Source organism: Bacillus rossius, chromosome 1 (assembly GCF_032445375.1).
Source record: "Bacillus rossius redtenbacheri isolate Brsri chromosome 1, Brsri_v3, whole genome shotgun sequence".
NCBI classification, from domain to species: Eukaryota; Metazoa; Arthropoda; class Insecta; order Phasmatodea; family Bacillidae; genus Bacillus; species Bacillus rossius.
In genome coordinates, this window is record NC_086330.1 from 287236899 (window position 1) to 287257400 (window position 20502).

Sequence of the window (20502 nt, forward strand, 5' to 3'; positions counted from 1 at the left end):
TTTGTTTTAAATGGAACAGAAATATCAATGTAAAACTACAGATATTTATAAATTTTTACATTAAAATAAAATAAAAATATCACTACAAAAAAATGTGTTTGCAATAATTTTGATTTCGGATTCTTACACGGGCATTTATGATTTCTGTTGTCCCAGTACCTCCGATAGTTGAAGTTACTTGAAACCCGTTTTATGAGTACTGTTCCAGTATTAATTGCGCACATTAATAAGCATGATAAACCAAAATTGAGTACAATTATTGAATATTTGATTATATTTTACGTAGTTTGAGAAAATTACGCTTGAGTTAAAAACAATCAACATACAAAATTATGTGCCAATTTTCGCACTAAATACTCAGTATCATCTCGAAAAACGTATTTCATTTATGCAAAAATAACCATAGCCGTGTGTTGTTCAAAGTTGCAATATCTTTCTTGTAGTATTGCAGACTATTTCTTAGCAACTGGTTTCCAAAGGATCCTTTGTAAAATTACAAAATTTTCTTTCCAGTGTGCTAGTACACAGGGCCACGAATTTTTCGCGGTTTAGATGGTAGCAGATTAGACTTGCACATACACCTGCTTCACGGCTATTATTGAACTACGGTGCTTTTGAAACGCGCTGGGCGTGAGCTATAGTTGTAAACAAGGAGCATTGGTTAAGTGGTTACCTTATCACGTGTAACCCACCAAGGTAAGTGCCATTGTTATCAACCAATGAGCCCTCTATAAATACTTGATTGTGCATAGGCAATTGGAGTCTAGCCTGGAGTGAAAGGAATCCGCGAAATAATCGTTACTCTTATTATTAGTGACAGCAAGATTTTAGATTCAATTTTCAATTAAACAAAAATTTACATAATTTTATAATCGGTTTTAGAATACGTACTTTCATGGTAAACATGTCTCACTGATAAACATATGTTTTGTTATAGCATTTGTTAACTGTTGCGTTTTTGAAAACTATATTTTTTCCCTACAGATGCGACCTAGGTAAATCGTTTTTTCGCCTCCATAAACCACTGATATATAAGTTTTCCTACAGTAGGCGAATATTCAATTTAAAAATATATATTTAAAATGCCATAAATAGTATTTTAAAAACCTACTAATCTTCTTTTACTATCCCTCAAAACGATTTATTTTTTAAATTTCCACAAAATTCTGAAATATTCGAATAGCTTTGACCTAACCTAACAAACGTGTTACTTTTGAAACATTCACGTTTACATGCTTGGAGGAAAAAATCTATTGCTAACTTGCCAGTTACTGAAATCAAAAAAATTATACATTTTCCGACTGACGATTACGAAAGCACATATTTTCGTTGCGTTCTTTAAATGATTTCTGCCATTTGGGAAGATTAGTTTGAAACAATTTTATGGATTTTCGCTGTTAATGGTTTACAAGGTAGTCTATATCACTATATCATAGAAAACCTTAATAAAGGACAACATTACATTCTTGAGGTTTTTTTAATATACCGTGCAAACCAGCAGTTATTTACGTGCATAAATTTGTTTTAAATAAATAACCATATTCAGCATGAAGGAAAATAAACAAATATAAATACGCAGCTGGAATGTTATATATTTATTGGAATTTCGCAACGTATTCTCTGCAGCATAATCAAATTAATTAACAATACTCAAAGACTCTAGTTCCAGAATTATTAATTATTTTTTTCTCTAGAAAATCACCATGTTTTCGATATTGTACACTACCCTCGGCCTTGGATTCTGATTATCGCTTACTTTGAAGTGGTCCTCACCACGAAGATCTGTACTCGCGAGCCGGCCGCCTCCCCTCCTTTCCCCCTCCTTTCCCCCCGCAGTGCTGACAACACTTGCTTGGCGCATGCGCTGTGGTGCGTGCGTAAGGCATAAATACGGGTGTCTGCAAGGCCTCCGCCTTCTTTTAGGCCTGATTTTGAGTAATGCGTTTGTAGTTTAACTTTGCGACGGGAGTCTCGCCCTTGCATGGCCTGGTTCTACTTAGTTTTCAGTTTGTCATGTATTTCCATGGGTCGCCATAAGTGTGTGTTGTACGATGGCTGCAGTGAAGTAACGTAAATTTATTTCATGTGCTTTTCGCTTTATTATTTATTTTATTTGGATCGCCGTCAGCTAAATTTAATTTTATAAATTATGTGTTTGAATAATTAATGTAATTATTGTGCACTGAGGTCGATGAACGACCACGAGGCCATGCAGGAAGGGCGAGTGTCCCGGACGCCAGATGTTTGGTAGGTATGTTTAACTTATTTTTGTTTCTATTCATTTTTGCGCCGTTCACTGCTATGTCACACAGGTTTTCTTGCGCCTGTCGCGATTCTCTTGCGCGTGCTGAGTGTCAACGCTTGTACATATCGTAAAGATTCTAGTGACACTAGCTTTTGTCATAGCATCCATGTCATGTCTTACGTAATTGAATACCTTGGAGCAGTACAGGCTCGTATAACCTTTTGATGTACCTATCTGTACGTTAGGTATAACTTTTTAAGTGCTGCGGTACGATTAACGTAAAGTTAGAGTTGTAAATACATCGTTCAGAATTCATATATGTAGAGTGTCATATATGGCTACGGCCACAAGGTATATTAATGTGACTGAGATTCGCTCTGTTTCTCATATGGCAGTTTTGTATTGGCTTAATCTTGCCATGCCAATTTAATAATCATTTTGTGTACTTTTCCCTATACTGTTCAAATTATTGTAGAACATCTATCACGTTTTGCACATGTTTTCTTGTTTGCATTTTTTCATGTGTTTGAATAAATATAACCGAATGTGCCTAACAAGTTTTCTATCAAAGTTTTTTCTTGAATATTATATAACACACATTTATTGGTGCTCTGCACTGTGAGTACTAGAACCCACTCTGGTTCAGTATAATTGTTTTCACTTCGTCGTCTTGTAGTCTTTTGGGACTCGTGCAGTCCCGGGACGCTACAACTTGTTTATATATTATTTAGACAACCTGAAGTATTAGGTAACACACATAATAGCTTCCCAAATTTTCTAAAGTTGTTGTTGTTTGATCCCTACAACAGTTTGTAGTTTGGTTTGCGTTCAGCGGCGCCTGAAAACTTATAATTGCCTACTGTGCGCTACTGTGCGCTCGTGGAATAGGTTAAGGGTGATGCGTGCGGAAACAAAGTTGTGGTTGCTACAGGAAAGATGTAACTTACCGGGATAAATACAGACAACTTGTTCTTAGTGTCACTTTACGAGCTAAATTGTCATGGAGAAATATTTAATCCAAATCCATCATGCGTGATACTGGAACCAATTAACAGAGAGGAAAAAGTTTTGAAAACTTTTATTTTGGCCTCTGAATCGCTTCCAATTTCCCAATATGATATGCTCCCTGTAAAGGAAAGGACTCAGTTTTAGTTTCATTGAAAGCAATAACTACGCCAGGTCACGTACCGTTGGATATGATGATTTCTCAGCGTCATGTAGATTATGTGAATTGCAAAACGATAGTGATATGAAATGCAAGTTGTGGATGTCCGTCCTTTCCACAGAAGCTCTGAGAATATAAATATGACATACTCTGTAAAATTGTGGAAAAAAATGTATTCGTCCGGTTTTTTTAATATATTTTTATTTCATGAAAACGTGTCGAATACCTTTTTTTTACTTAAAAGCGCTCTTTGCTTTCACAGTTCGATAGTGAGGGTAATAAGTGAAAATGTGATGTACGTGACAAAAAATAACTGGTAGTCTTCTAGGCGCAATACTTCATCATCTTTAAACGTTTTCGGAATACTTCACTTCATATACCGTTTATGGAAGGCGGAAATGCCAGCCGAAACGCTAGAATTTGAAAGATGGCTGATGATTGCGTTAGTTTTTTTGCTTAATGCGTGATTTATAAACGGTTATATGAAAATTGCGTTATTTAATATTTTGCGTCTTGTGTTTCTTGCATTCGTGCGTTTCTTGCGTAGTTTTTAAGTCCTCTCTTGAAGTCAATCCCCAGCTTCGTGAGAGAATTTCCGTTTCATATGGATCTCATACGTTAACACACACGTGCACGCATACAGTAAACATAAACAGGACGTTGCTCGTCACACTGATATGTCTTTAACAGAAAACTAAAATATATCGTAGATACACAGGTTAATACTGAATTATAACAAAAAATTTCGTCTGCATGTTTATCGCGTAAAAATGGGTTGAAAACATGATACGGCATATGGTCTAAAGTACTTTCCAATACTGGTATACGCCTTTGAAATTACAGCTGAACTGGTATTTTTAAGGCTGATTATTAATCTACATATAAAAAGTACGAAATAAGGTGCCTTGTTGTTCGACCCTACACCCCATCGTTTTTTGCGAGAAATTCGCAAGACTGAAATAAAATTTAGAACAAACTACTTGACGTTTATTTCATTATTGTTTGGAAAAAAACTTCAGGCTAAGCTGTAACTCCAAATACGTTTACTAACCTTGGGAAACAATTTAGACCATATGTCGTGTGTATATATAGATATGATTTCCAATTTTTTTTTTTACATGATGAATCTGCATCCGAAGATTGTCGGTCAAATTCAGACTGACCCTGCTGTATAAATAGATATATTATTGTTTTCTGTTAAAGACGTTTTAAGTGTGACTAGCAACACCATGAACCAAGCTTGTGTTTGTTTATTGTGTGTGGATGCATATGAAACGGCACTGAAAGCTGGAAGTTGTCTATAAGGGAGGGCTTAAAAACTACGCAAGAAACGCACGAAGGCAAGAAATGTAAGAAGCAATTTATAAATAACGACATTTTCAGATACCCGTTCCTAAATAACGCAAGACGCATAAACGTAACAATGTCACCGGCAAACTTTCAAACATGGATACGACCGAACTTATAAACTCACACGCTACCAGACAGTCAACAGTGTCTAGGCCACCATTTTGGTAGTATGGCAAAAAATAATAATATATAGTCTGCTTTATTTAAATTTTTATGTTGCGTCTCGTCGAGAAATATGTCGCTAGAGCCGTGTTTCAGCTACACGATACAAGTAAACTAAGAGAGCCATCGACCTAATGGCCTATATGGTCATGGGCACACCCAGCAGTGGCCTGGAGTGAGTTCGGGGAACCGACATCAGGTTGGGTTGCCCAGGTCTCGAACCTAAGTTCTCTTAAACGCCAGTTCAGCGCTTACTCTTAGTTACTGAAGACACCGAATTCAGAAAACCAACAAGCACACTTAGTAACGAAACTTACAAGTGCTTGAAGTCCCCTTCACTGCTGAGTGGATAGGCGAGATACTCAACGTCTCTACATGTAGACTTATGAACATGCAGGTTATTAAATGTACTTAACAATTATTGGTAGGAATGTCCTTTAAATGGAAGCATCGTAAGTCTTTTCCTCCAGTAATTTTATGTTTTAAATAAATGCATATCATAAATATTACGCATTTCAATAAAAAGTTTTAATTGTTAAATATTAATTTTTTAGTGGTTCCCAGAAACATATGTTCTTATTTTTATTCCAATACAAGTATAAATTGAGAGCATTAAATTATGTGGTATACAGATATAAATTAAATTTTGTATGAAGCCTTTGCTGTAAAACATTTCATTTTTAAGAAACCGGGACTTCCGAAAACCAATGAACCCTCATATTTGTAGGATTTTGGGAAAACCGATATGGTATTGATACATAAATGAAGCCATGAAAAATGAAGAACTTTACAATAAATACAATACACAGACGGTTACTTTAAAATGATATAGCATACGTACATAATAAGAAACAGTAATAATTTCTCGTTGGAAGAAACATATTCGATATTATTGATTATCTTTACATAGATACGTATTATAATTTAGCGCAGATAATTATAATAGGTGTTGGAACAGTCACTATATTATTTCAGCCATGATGAGGCAGGAATTAAGATCTTGTGTTTGAAATGTTGTTATGAAGAAATATACACGCTGTATGAAAATTGGCGGTACATGAGATAGATGGTGATAGAACGCAGCAGGCCCAGCACAAGTCTGCACACAGTGTGTGATCGGAACTCAACTGGTGAAGAGCTGAGGGGCAGTTCATTGGCGCCGTGGATCTCCTACTAGATGGATGTTTACACGAGTTGATAGAAGGTCGACATGCATCGCATGTGCGGGCTTGCTGACGGCTATGCAAGGAAAGCACAGAGATTGTACCGAGAGAGTTTCCACAACAAGACGCATGCCAGATGAGAGAACCTTTCAGCGATCACACCGACTTCTCTGCTCTATGACTGCAAGAGGAAAGCCAGACCTGCAAGTAGTGAGTGCTGCCACTCCTTCTGTTCCAGGCTTTTTTTCTCATAACTCCACAACACAGCAGGTACCAATCTCTAGTACTTCACCGGTTGAGCTCCGAGAATACATTCTACGGTTATTTGTGCTTGTTTAGTTGTGTTCTTTCACCCCCTAATATATGTGCCGCGAATTTTGAATCACTCTATATAATTTTTTTGCAATATTGAAAGAAGAGCAAAGTTGTCTCTCCAACTTTCAAAAAATCTATAATCAGTTGCATTTTGAAACATAAACATTTCTCATACATATTATCTTTTTTTTTTGTGCTTGACCTCTGTAATAGGGTATGTTCGACATGGTAGTGCACACATGTAAACCATTCTGTGCTTTTTATTCGCAAACATTAAAAACACAATAAAACTCAACACTTCTGCGACAGATATATTTTTTCGGATATCGGAAAAGTAATCTAAGGGCCAACACCCACACATTCTCACTATAGCGATTTCCCATACTGAGGGTTGTAATTTGCTACGCATTTGTAGGTTTAGCTTGGGTTTTTGATAGCACCAACCATTAGGTGAAAGGGTGAAAAATATAAAAGTTAAAGGTCTATACAATACATTAACCTTCTCAATATTATCTTAAATATTATATACCTAAAACTAAGTTCTGCTTACGTAAATTGGGACTTATAAAGAGAAACAATTTATAACACTCCGATTTACTATACTTTTTGACTCCTTGTACCACAAAAACAAGATATTTCGAGTGAACATCAAAAAATTGCGAATATATTGCAATTTGTTTCCACAACAAACTAGACTCGGCTGTTTTATGCGTAATTAACTCAAGTGTACTCGTTGGTCGATATTGAACACTGTTAAAACATTTTCACCAGACAATTACGAATACACTGATTACCAATTATCCATAGATATTAGTTATTAGGTTAGCTTTGTATAATGATCGGCTATGTGATTAATTACTTTAAATTAAAAATTCCGAAAACAATTTTGTAGTGTAAAAACTGTTCAAAAACTTATTCAGTGTACATTAAACACATTCTCAGGCCCGTTACACAATGGAACGGAAACGGAGACAGATTTTCCGGAACATTTCACTATCGCGTCTGCTGCTTCCGCAATGCACAGAAACGGAACAATTGGCAACCATCTAGATTCTATTTCAAGGTTACGAAATATTAATTTAATTGGGAATGTATAGTATGGTACGAGATTACCTATAGTACAGGCATAATTCACACATATAATAAAAATAAACCACAAAGTAATAATAAAACACTAGATATTATTGTAATTGAAACGTTTTTTAACGTATTTAGAACAAAAACAAACATGGCTACCATCCCAGAAAAAAACTCTGTTTTTATTGGTCGCACAGACCAACGTAAACGGAAAAGCTCAGCATTGCCGAGCTAATCAGTACGGGTCCGTCTCCGTCTGCGTGCCATTGTAGAAACTCTGTTGCGTTAGATCCGTCTCCGTTTACGTGATCCGTGTTCGCTTCCGTTTCATTGTAGAACGGGCCTTATTCCGTATACGTGCGATGTTACCCTGTTTAAACGTTACACAACTAAGAAGTTGGGATCCAGCGAGGTTCCTACGAAGACCCTACCTTCTGGAACTACGTAAAGTGCTTCGTTTATTCGAGGGGCATTCTTTGTCGCAAAGGCCGGAACAGTAGGGAAGTGTGCCTCAGCGATGCCCTAGGTTTTGCGGGGCCCTAGGCCAGTTACTTTTCCAGGGTGCTAATATTATGTAGAAGGGCCTTCCAGGGGGCTAATGGTATAGAATACCCCCTTAGTGAAAAGCCCGGATGATTTTTTTAATTAACTCTCAAAAACAATGATTTCAAGACAAACTGGTACTTAAAATACGAACATTATTTTTCTAATTTATCGTAAGAAATTTTGATGTTATTTTTGGAAAAATTACACTCGGAATAGTTTTATTAATGCCAACTATCAAATTCCTGTTAAATCGCGTCATTTTATGCAGAATTAAAATCTTTGAATGTTTTTATTATATAAAATTATGAAAACTTTATTGAAATCTAGAATGGTCAGCGTTTTAAATTAGAAACTTTTTTTTTACTTCTCGTTTTCACATTAACGTCCTATTTTTCACTGAAACCAAACAAAGGGTCATAAAAATGTATATTGAAATGGCCGGCACGGGGCCCTGGGTGGTTTCCCAGCCCTGGAGCCGCCACTGTGTCTGATACTGCCACTGGTGTGCCTGATACCGCCCATGTTCCTCATAGCGCGCATTGTCGTTCTCAAGCCCAGTACTGCACTATTTTGGTCACCAGTTGAACTGCTTCGACTCGACATCCCATTAGTGCTTTGACAAAGTAGAGACGGTTATGATGGTTTTTCGTGTCTGATATCGGCATGGAAGTATTTGTTCTGACCAAAACATTTTTGAGACGCAAATCACGATCATATTTTGTGATCAACGGTGAGTGATTAAATTATTGAATCAACGTCAGCGGTTGTGTCTTTTAATGTAGTATTATAGCTAACAGTAATTTGGGCGAGTAATTTTTCCATTACTTGGCTGTCGTCGGCAGCTATGTTGTTTTTCCCGGGTGTGCCTAATACAGCACACCTGTTGTGACCCTAATTATCGAACTCGATATTTTATACACCTCTATTTTAAGCATACTCTTCCATTTTTAAACAATTTTCCTCCCGCAAAACTTATTTAGATTAAACTTATCAAGTAAATAACCAAGTATTTCAACATTTTCAATAGATTATTTCGATTTGGTCAGAACATTATTGACGTTTTAGATTACAGTAACAATTACTCCGAAAATATGATTTTGAGCAAAAGATTTTATCCAGCAGAAAATTTTAACTTTAGGTTAATCTACAATATATACAGTGGACACTGTACCACATCACAGTTACAAATAAAAAATGCAATTTTTTTTTAATATTGGTAAAATGAAAATAGGTTAGTTACAAATAGAACTAATGGCTTGTTTTGCTGCAGATGGAACTTAAATAACGGAAATTGTGGTAACAAGAGAATATAAAGAATACCATACAGGAAGTTAGAAGAAATAACATAAGATTACAAAGAACATTCAACGTTTTCATAGTTTCCAAAGCAACATTTCATGACAAGGTTAACTCTAAAGAAGAAGAATTAGAGAAATAAACAAGTACACAGCTAGGAAGAAAACAGGTTCTTACAAAATATTTAGAAGATGGTCGTGTATAATATTGTTTGGATATGGAGAATAGTTTTTTTTGTTAAGGATGTTAAAATAACGGATATCAGTTGTCAGAAAAGAATGTGATTGCACATCCTTTTAACAAAAAATATGAAGCAGCTGGGTGGTACCTTAATGAAGAGAAATCCTCAGTTAATTGTTATAACCCTTTAAGCAACGTCTTTATGGAGAGTGAACGGTTTCACAAAGTAATATGTAATACTTTTGGACATTACGAACCTTTATTGGAACTTATTGACAGCCAGCCTTACAAAATGTACAGTTGTGTCAAGACAGGTTAAAGAGTTGTTCAACATAAAGCAAGCAAAGTCGTTTCATTGAATGGAAAACGTCAGGTGGGAACTTTGTCATCAGCATTAAGGGGCTCTTTGGTAACATTAGTTACCTGCATTATTGCCGCCGAGCATTTGTCCCATTACTCCTTTTATTTCCAACAAAATAAAAAAATTTCAAGAACTAATCGATGGAGTTCCAAATGATACAATCGCAGTGTGCCACACATTAGGATGGATGCAAGTTGAAATATTTCTGCATTAGTTTCAGTAACAGATATTATAGAATTTTAAACCCTCAAAATAATATCGTGTGATTTTAGTGTTTCAGGACTCAGGTATCACACGAGAATCTTATAACTTTTGGATACAGCTCTTAACAATGGCGTCCACCTTATATCCTTACCGCCACATTGTACGCATAAATTTCAGCCGCTTGATAGCTCGTTCATGTTCCCATTGAAAACCTTCTACAGCAAGGCTGTTGAGACATGACTGAAGCATAACCTTGGCCGGTCTATAACTCATTACCAAGTGGCTCGTCTTCTATGTGAGGTATTCAATAAAGCATTCACTGTTTCAGTTTCGACAAATGGTTTCAGGTCATCAGGTTTGTACCCGTGCAATCGAAACCTTTTTGAAGCTCATGTGTTCATAACCGAAGTAAATTCAACAGAATCATCAGGGAACAGGTCTCCGAGAGTCGTAGAAATTGACGTAAGCACACTTACAACTACTCGTGGGAAATCAGTCTTTCAAGATAAGGGACGTCCAGTCTGTTCTGCTGCCGTATTAACCAGTGGTCAGTTAAAAAATAAATTAGCCGAAGACACAGGAAGAAATTTGAATAACGAAAAGAAATTTAATGAGACAATTCAGCAAGGTACTAGCATTGTGCCATGCTCTGCTCCCTAAGTACTCGCCTCGTCAACAGAAAAGACAACCCCTAAAGGCATAAGAGAAAACCGCAAAATTCTTCTAATTTCAGTGAAGAGGACCTCTCAGATCCGTCTAAAATCCTTATGAAGAAAGTAGTGATGACTCTCGGTGCTCTTACCGCCATAGGAACTATTTCTCAGACCAAAAGGGTAAAACATGAACTACTTGCACTAAGTACGACACGTGGTGCCATGAGGATTGCTCTAGATTCTGCAATCAAAAAAACCTTCGTCTTTGTGATTTTTGTTTGGACCAGTACAAACCATTAATTTTAAGTTATGTGTATGCAATTTCATTTTTTAATTATAACAACTATGTTTTTGTTTCAAAAACAAATTTGTCATTTACTGCTTCAAACTGTGCTATATTAGGCACATCATTTGACATTTTTTCTCTGCATGTATTATTGTATGTTGATGGGTAAAATGTATAGGTACTTCTGGTAGGTTTTCTACAACAATATCGTAACATTTCTTTCAGAATTTATTTTAACTTAAAATGTCAATTTAATAAATTAACTGCAAAATGGGTATGATCTTAGGCACACTTCCTTTCTGTAATTTAAAACTTTCAAAGCAGTTTCTTCTAGTAATTTTAACATGGTAGCAGATTATTTGGACAACAATTTGGATTCTTGTTTTCTGGCTAAGTGTCTACGAAGGCGCGTCACTATAGCTGTCGCACCATACTAAGAGTCCGGCCAAGCTGCCACATTATTTACTTGAACGCGTAAAATTTTTCCCAAAATTAAAGTGTGAAAGATTTGTTATTAGAGACAATTGACTACCGAATAAATAATTGTTTCATTCAGCAAAGTTAAGTTAGCATTAATATAATTCTGATATTGTTTCAAGGTTAATTTCTTATTAAATACAACCTTGAAATTAAAATATCATTTGCTTAAGGCTGCATCGTAAGATACACATTTTTACCATTCACTAACAGCCTCAGAGTTACGTTATGTCCGTGGACATGTAATCTTTGGGGAAATATTTCGAGAGTAGCAGTGAGTTAAAACTGTAGAATGGTCTGTGAAGTCTCTCTCTGGTACATACCCATTGACGGCACACAAATCGTAGCAATTTTTTGTGCGGAAGAGAACGCGGTCAAATAATGCAATAGGTTCTCTTGCATACGGCCACCAGTTACAAGGAAGAAACTGCTGTGACGGGCAAACCTTATCGCAGATAAATACCTGGCCCTACTAATGCCTAGAAATTTGGTCAGAGCCCAGACCATGGTGATGATCCCTCGACAAGACACTCTGGGACCGGTATTCCAAAACACAAAACTAAGGGTTTAGGTGATGATTATTATACACCTGTACCCTAACCGTATTACTAGTGTACGATAGGAAACGCTCAGTCCCATATTTTTAGTGAACGGATTTCTATGTCCTATCCGTTGCCGAAAGGCTGCCCAAATTCCGGGCATTCGCATTTCGTCCAGACGGTGGACCCGCGTCTGGCGCTATTAACTCGTGTATAGTAATTTTTTATCATCGTGGGACGCACCAATCGTGTTTGTGTTTCAATCGAAACTGTATGAATGTGAAACTATCCTGTAATTAATTTTTTTACACTTAAATGGTAAAATTATAAATAATCGCAACATAAAAAAAAATACTTGAGAAAATTATTATATCACCATTTAATTCGTGCGATGGTGCTGCAATGTCTAGTATTTCTGCAATAACATCGTACCGATTGGTGCTAAACGTCCGCTATAATGCTTTGAATCCAGTTTTGAGCCTCGCGCAGGGCACGGTTTGGGCCCGCGAGAGGCGGTGCAGTGTGGGCGGTCACCTGGGGCGGGCGACCTGCGAGTAGTAGCGGTCCAGCTCCTGCAGGTACTTGAGGGCGTCGGCCATGGCCGCCAGCTGGTCGGGGTCTGGGCTGGGGCGCGCCAGGGCCGGGCTGGCGAGCTCTCCGGCCAGCGCCAGCACGCACACCAGCGCCAGCAGCCAGCACTGCGCGGTCATCTTGCCTACCGACACACGCGGTTCCCACCTCCCTTCAGCCTGCGCCATTTCCCAGTAGAGGCCACCTGCCTCCAGCCCCGTGCCTTCACAGCCAATACAAATATACACACAAAAGAATTATCTGTACTTTTACAAAAGATTCCTTTGGAAACCAGTTGCCAAGAAATAGTTTGTAACATACAATAGAGTTACTGTAACTTTGTACAACTCATGGCTACGGTTAGTTTTGCATATATGAAATAAGTTTTGACGTGGAAAGTATTTAAAATCACACTGAAACATACGGGTTCCAGAGCAGAAAATTCTACCGTTACGAAAAGGTCTTTACTGTCTTTCCTTAGTAATTCCCTAACTATTAGTCTTAGAAACGCGAGTGTGGTGTAATTATTTAACGTATATAGTCAGCTAACTGATACGACCTTGAGTTTGTGTCACGGACTGGCTGGTTGGCGGGGAAGGGAAACCGCGCAGATTGATCACAACCAGCGCTCTCGCTTATTTCTACTCAGTGCAACTCACGACTCGAACGTGATAGCGGGGTGATTCATGTGTTTGTGTATAATTTTTATTTAGATCGATCGATATAAGCTAAAAATTTTGTATTTTGGACAACGTTTATAAGTAAACATCTAAAGTAAGCCAATGAAATGTATTAAATACAACATATCAGACTCAGCCCGTGCAAGAGCTAGCCCAAACATAAACCACGCGTATGGTTGTAAAGAGGAGGCTGTGGGCCAAGCACAGGCGCCGAGCGAGCGAGACTGTCTCTGGAGCGTCGCACAGCTGCCAGGCGCGCTCAGTGAACTTCGCGAGCAACCCTACCGCTGTTGTGCCTGCGCCAATGAAGATAAAACTCACGCATCCGCCAAATACGTCTCCGAACTGAGGGACACGAACATCAGTCGAAGTGAAGTGATGCAGGACCGTTGGCGAGCAGTTGAGAAACGCTTCAAAACGACGGCGACTTCAATAAAGATCCACGACACAACTGCTACCTCATAGACCTCATGAAGAATGAATTCGGCCTCAACTACGTGCCCACAGAGAAGATTACACTGGACAATACCACTTTAGATGGTACGTTCACCAGACACATTTATGATATTATGCCTTATTTGTCTTATTACTCATACACAGGCTAATGTTAAACAAAATTGTCGTCGAATATTAATCAAAATAAATGATTGTCTTTTTTATATCAAATGTTTTAGTACCGGGTAATGTCTTGTTTCATTTCTGTCCATTACACAGAGAGTGACTCGCTGACGTAGACGTTTCACGTTAAACCAACGTTTGTTCCGACACAGCCGCACTCAATTTTGTTTCGAGAAAATGAGTATTATTTACGAAAATTGGAGCATAATTTTATATTTTCATTGCTGTTTCATTTCAGCATAACTTTTTCAACCATGGAAAGATAATCGAATCTTCAACAATCTGACGTTATTTTGTTTAATTATGCTTATGTGCGCAGTTAATACTGGAAAGCTATTCAAGGAATGGTTTCACTCAAAGCATAAATGCCCGAATAAGAATCCTAACCAAGTGTTACTGCGAACAGTTGTTTTCATGTAAATGTACAAATTTTTAAATATTTGTAATTTAACATGAATATTTCTGTTCCATACACAAATACCGTTTACAAGTATCTTACTCAACCTGGGAGCCCTAAATCACCCAGACTATCCGTGACCCGGACGAGTACTTATCCAGCCCACAAGCACAGTGAACAAGCCACGTGCACAAACACAGTGAACAAGGCACGTACACAGGCACAGTGAACAAGCCACGTGCACACACATAGTGAACAAGCCACGTACATACACCAACACACGTACTGCACATCCTTCGTATTTGTTATCCCTATGGTCTTAAGGAAGAGATATGAACCTAAAGTCATAATTATGAATTCTACTGGTGTTTATGTTTTCGTTTAGGCAAATATTACAATATTACACAGAGAGTCTTTGTTGACAGTGCGAGTTTTATTACAACTTTCGTCATTCCCAAACAAAAAATTAATTCAATTTAAATGCCGGTTTACTTCACAGGGTAAACTGTTTGGAGCAGCTAATCAACAGTATATCAGTCATTTTATAAATTTAAAAACTATAAAGAAGCTTATTTGTAATATCGAAAGAATAAATAATTGTATGGTCAAAAATATATTCAAACAAAGATGTCGTCTGTCGATTACAATCTCTACGCCTTAAAGTGTGCGCGAGAAATAGAAACATAATTACTTTCATGGAGTTAAAATGTTAAGGAGTCGGTGTGTGCAAGCTTTGCTGGTTTACTCATTGAAGTCACGACAAGAACGAACCCTATACACCTTTTCCATCCGAATAGCAAAAAATTTATGGTTATAACTTAATGAAGTTTATCGCTAATTCCCTGCTGATGATTGTTAACCCTGCTCACTTTTGATGGCTATTCTACATTACTTCCTATCGAGTTCCTTTAAAGTTTTTAGGAGTGTAAGTTTCGTCCCAGGTTATTTATTTTATTTTTAATAAATTTAACATGGTTAATCTTGTAAGCGTTTTGGATAGCCGACCTTCAACAAAATGAAAAAAAATATATATCTATGCAGTACATACTTTTTTTATAATTAGCTGGCAAAGTAGGAATTTTTTTTTTTTACATTTTTGTGCACAGTGTACAAGGAATATATAACTTTAAATATTTGGGTTTAAAAGTAATGCTGGTGGCAACTACATAGTATTATTTAATGTTTTATAAAATTTTATTTAATATTTTTTAGTCTTTCAAATCATAAAAATTATAATGATTTTAAAGATCAGGTAATATTTTAAAAAATTTTGAAAGAATTTAATAATATAGTGGCCAGTAAAAATGTCTTAAAAACCTAAAAGTTTCCAGTTATATATTCTATTTAATTCTCTTTACCAATACTACACAAAAACGTTAAAAATGCAAATTTGAAAGCTAATCAAGCAAAAAAAAAATTTGATGTATAATAAATAGTTTTTAATTTTGTGTAAAATTTCAGTCACTAAAAATGGCATGTTTCATCATGAGATGCGTAGATAAAATAAAGACCTGGAAGGGAACATACATCCTTAAACAGACTCCCAGCGTTAGTTTTATTGCAGCTACGGTGTTAACTGACAATAGTTACTTCAACTTCAAAACCAACACGCTTGAAAAGTCTCGCTGTTGGATGGTTGCCCCACTTGCAAATGTTTGTACATTTTTACATTTACATGAAATATACTGTATCACTACAAATATTGAATATTCGTTTTTATTTTCCATGGTTTGAAAAAAATAGGCTTGAATGAAACATCAATTAAAATATTTAAAAATTTATGTGCCAATTTTTGCAAGAAATTCTAAGTATTATCTCGAAAAAAAAACGTATTTTAAGTATGCAAAAATGACCATAGCCATGTTTTGTACAAAGTTACAATATATTTCTTGAAGTATTACAAAGCATTTCTTGGCAGCTGGTTTCCAAAGGAATGTTTTGTAAATGTAGTCAGTGTGAGCACCGCCCGGGTGGCCGTGGTGCGGTGTGGGCGCCGAATTCCCCCCCCCCCTCCACCGACTCCGCAGCTGTGCCGCCGCGGTGGGACCGAGCTGACACTGCGTCGACCCAGTGCCGTGCCGCGTGACGGGAGCACACGGCTGTCCCCGAACTCTTCGTCTGTGCGGTCGTTGTTCGGGTCGACTGTTCACTTGAGAGGCGTCTCAACTGGGTAGCTTGTGATTGAGGGTTTCTAACTGGCATAGTTTCCTTCGGATTAACTGTGAAACAATTGCAGAAGCAAACAAAAGTGTCATTATTTTAATTTTGGCATATCACGAAATGGAGCAGCGAATTTTTCCGGTCCCTATTCATCGATGGGTTCGTCTGTTTTCGGTGTGTTGTCCACGGTTGTTGTTTGTTTGTATTTACTGTTTTTGTTGCAAATGTCTCCATGTTGTCAGTACATTGTGTTCGTCAGTGCTAGGGTTTTTTTTTTTTTGTTTTCTGACTAAATTCTTTTTACGGAATTATCTGTGCTGTCTAGGCATCAAACATATGACAGTGACTGATTTTGTCTTGTTCTGCGTGTATTCATGTATTCATTTTTTCTGTCCACTCTTTAGGTTGTTCTATGATATTATGTGTTACAAAAAATAGTGTATGTCCATTAAATTGTTTTAAATCAGTCTTCGCCGCTACAATAATCGTTCAAAGACTTGCATGGAGAAACTATTCAGGGAACCACGCTTCAAGTGATGCAAGGGCGCCAAATATGTCTGTTAAAACTTTTAAATGCAACATTATTGAGTTGATCAAGCCAAAAATTATATATTTGCTTCAAATCAATACACTTTTACCTTACATTTGATTCGTGTTCGGAAAACCCAATTATTTGTAATTTAAACCTATTTTATTACATTAAGGTACTACATAACTTTAATGGTTACTGATACTGTTTTGTAACCAAGATATTGTCAAAAGAACTTTTATTTTAAATACGCAAAGCATTTTTTTTTCAATTCTCTTATTTTTGTACAGTTTTCCAGACTTTCCCTGTATGCAGTGAACCACCTATATTTTTTTTGTACTAAAGTTTCACAGACAACAAGATCAATAGGCAGTGTCAAGTAATTGCCTGTAAGACGCTTTATAAAATATCCTAGACACGGTCCCAGTCATTTATCAAGCCTACTGTACTTTATAACGAAGCATTCCACGGGCTAAATGCCTTTACTTTGTAAATTGAGTGGCATTCATTCAAGTTACCTTATGGGTATGCAACACGCTAGTAGAATGCGCATCGCAGTCTGCCTATACACAAGGTGCAAGGGATTCCTCTTAAGAGGGGGGACGATACTTATACTTAGCATCGTGATTAGGCGACTCCTAGAATCGGTATTCAATAAACAACACAGTGCATGAGAACCTAGTAATATTCGCCAAGCATCCATTTATAAATGTAACAACTGGACCAGTGTAATTTGGAGTACCAGTGCAATGCTCAAATGCATATTCATAGCTAAATTTTAACGAATAAATTATTTTTAAAAGAATTAATTTTTCTAGCACTAATATATTTTGCTTATAGAGTATTACAGACTACACTACGAAGTTTAATAACTGAAAATATTTTTAATTAGCCTATGACATATTAAACTATAATAAGGTACTATTTTTGAGTTTCAAAATTAAGTGTTTAGTTATTTGTACACACTATCATTTATCTATTTCAAATCTTATTCTAATAACCACTTTTTAAACATTTGAGAACCTTCAAATGCAAACTTATGATCTGGTTACATCCTTCGGTACATGTTCTCTTCACGTGCCACGCACAACCGTTAAATGAAATAAAAAAAGGGGGTTTGGTTATTGTTGATTATCGTTGTTGACATTCAGATGTAACTGAACATAAACCCTCAATAGTTCACACGAAAGTCTTTATTTAAAATATTCTTATTTAGGCGCGTTATATGAAACAAAGATGAAAGTGAATTTTTACTGTGTGCGCGCACCATGCAACGAAATTTTCACAGGATAAAAAAAAGCTACATAAAAAAGAGTGTGTACTTAGGTACGCACGTTAGAGGTTAAACTTATTTTTTGATCTGACATTTAGTGTAACTAATATTAATAAATTAAATACTCAGTATTAAAATTTAATATAAATATGTGTATATAATTAAATATTTAATTTAGTAAAATATTTGAGATAAATTTTAATTAATCATTAAAAACAATAAATATGCTGCGTGTTTATTCTAATTCATTAATTTTAATTATTTATTAAATAATTCTAAAAATTATCCATAGTGCAAATAAATTATACATACGGGAATATAAAATCACTTGTATAAATACACTTGAAAAAGTTTATAAACACAAACTATATCACTAATATTCACAATATGTAAAGGTTTATAGTTAATTGGACCAGTATTCAATATCAGTCTCTAAATTTCTGAACGTGACTTACGCGTAGTTCCACACCCGCCGCTAGAACTCACTACCGGAGCAGCTACGTCAACTATCGAATCATTCGATTTGCAGAGCAAAAGGTTAAACTATATAATAAAACTTCTCTGATAAAAAGGAAAAATACTTGGAAAAATACTAAAATGCGACTTGGACCTGATTTTTAACAAGTAACTTTATTGAAATACTACTCACCTTGTTAAAATTCATTAAAAAGTTACTGCTATACAATTTTCACACACGTTAGATGAACATAAATTATTAAGTATTAAAGGATTATATATTTTTATTATGCAGTTTTAATTTTTATTACCAATGCGGATTCTCGTAAATTCATTTCCTTACGAACGTAATTTATTTTGTATTATTTTAAGTAAAAATAGAAGTTATAGGTGTGCCTAGAATGAAATAATAAATCCGATGTACTGAGCTATGTATTTAATAACATTATAGCAAACGATAAACAAATAATATATATCATATACTAGCTGCCCGATCCGGCTTCGCACGGCTATACTAATGGGAAAAAAATAAGTCACATCTCCCATTTACAGTAATGGTAAATTAAAAAAAATTCAGTGAAAATTTATTACAATGCTGTATAATGTACCGGAGAGAAAATGAATAGCACCGATGGTTTCCCGACTCGTGCACGCAACGTACAACTGATGTACCCGTACTTCGCTACGGCAGTCTAAAGGCAGATCACTCTTGCGCCGCTCATTATACATGCCCCTCCTTGTGGGTACGCCACTGCCGCGTGATGCCCGTTGCCATGGCGACTCAGAAGGCATGAACAATGCCAAATCCTGTTCTCATGCAGACAAAGTACCCACTGTTGCCTGGTTTTAACCACCCATGGGATCTAATTTTCGGAAAATGTCATCATGCGTAACATAAGGAACATTACTGTGAAGTTTCAAGTCTGAAAAATATATATACTTGAAAAAAAGGGCAATAAAAAAATAAATTAAACACAGAGAGAGGAAAAAAACAATAGTGTAGGTTTGCGATTTAAAGTTATAAAAAGTATTTAAATACTAATTGAACTCTTATGAGGGTACTGATTGCTTCGTTGTTAATATCACACGGGTGTTTTTTACTTGTATGGGAAAATTAAGAATGATAAGGCATCTAGTGTGTGGCAACATTGTTAAAAGGCAATAGGAAATAAACTTCTAGCGCCTGCGGCATTGTCAACACACACTTCGTACGTGTACTGCATGATGTATCTAACCCCCTCCAACGCATTTGATTTTAAATTGGACTTTTAGTAAGGATCCCTAATGTTATTGATAATATAATAAAGCCTATAGCCTTCCTCGATAAATGTACTATCCAAAACTGAAAGAATGTTTCAAATCGGATAAGGGGTTCCTGAGATTAGCGCGTTCAAACAAACAAACAAACTCTTCAGCTTTATAATATTAATATATATTTGCTTAAAGCACAATTAGTATTATCCAGTAATCTGACATTTTAAAAAATAACAATAAATCGTCTTTCGAATCGCCAAGTTTTGCACTACGATCGTATACCTTACTATTCAAGCACTATAATCACTGCGCTACAAAGACTGACAAAAGCTTATAAGGAGAATATTATAATGTTTGTAACACCAAACTCCTAAGGGTTTTTAAAACTTGAAATTACTCTTTATTATGACTATTTTAGTTTACCAAATTTATTCCAAGGTAGTTTTACTAAAATAAAGTTTCATTTGGCACACCAATTCGTTTGGAATGTCTGAAATTTTTATGAATGTTACTAGATATATGTTTATGTTCTTACACTTTGGTCTA

General features: G+C 36.2%; 1 protein-coding gene across 1 annotated transcript in view; it reads right to left on the bottom strand.

Annotated features, from left to right (window-relative positions):
- The window catches only part of LOC134530132 (neuropeptide F-like), a 67843-nt gene that overhangs the window by 39137 nt on the left and 8204 nt on the right, over positions 1–20502 (bottom strand). Inside the window, exon 2 of the mRNA XM_063364750.1 lies at positions 12554–12734. Coding sequence (XP_063220820.1) covers positions 12554–12729 — 176 coding nt within the window. The 5' untranslated portion in view covers positions 12730–12734. The remainder of the gene's footprint in view (positions 1–12553; positions 12735–20502) is intronic.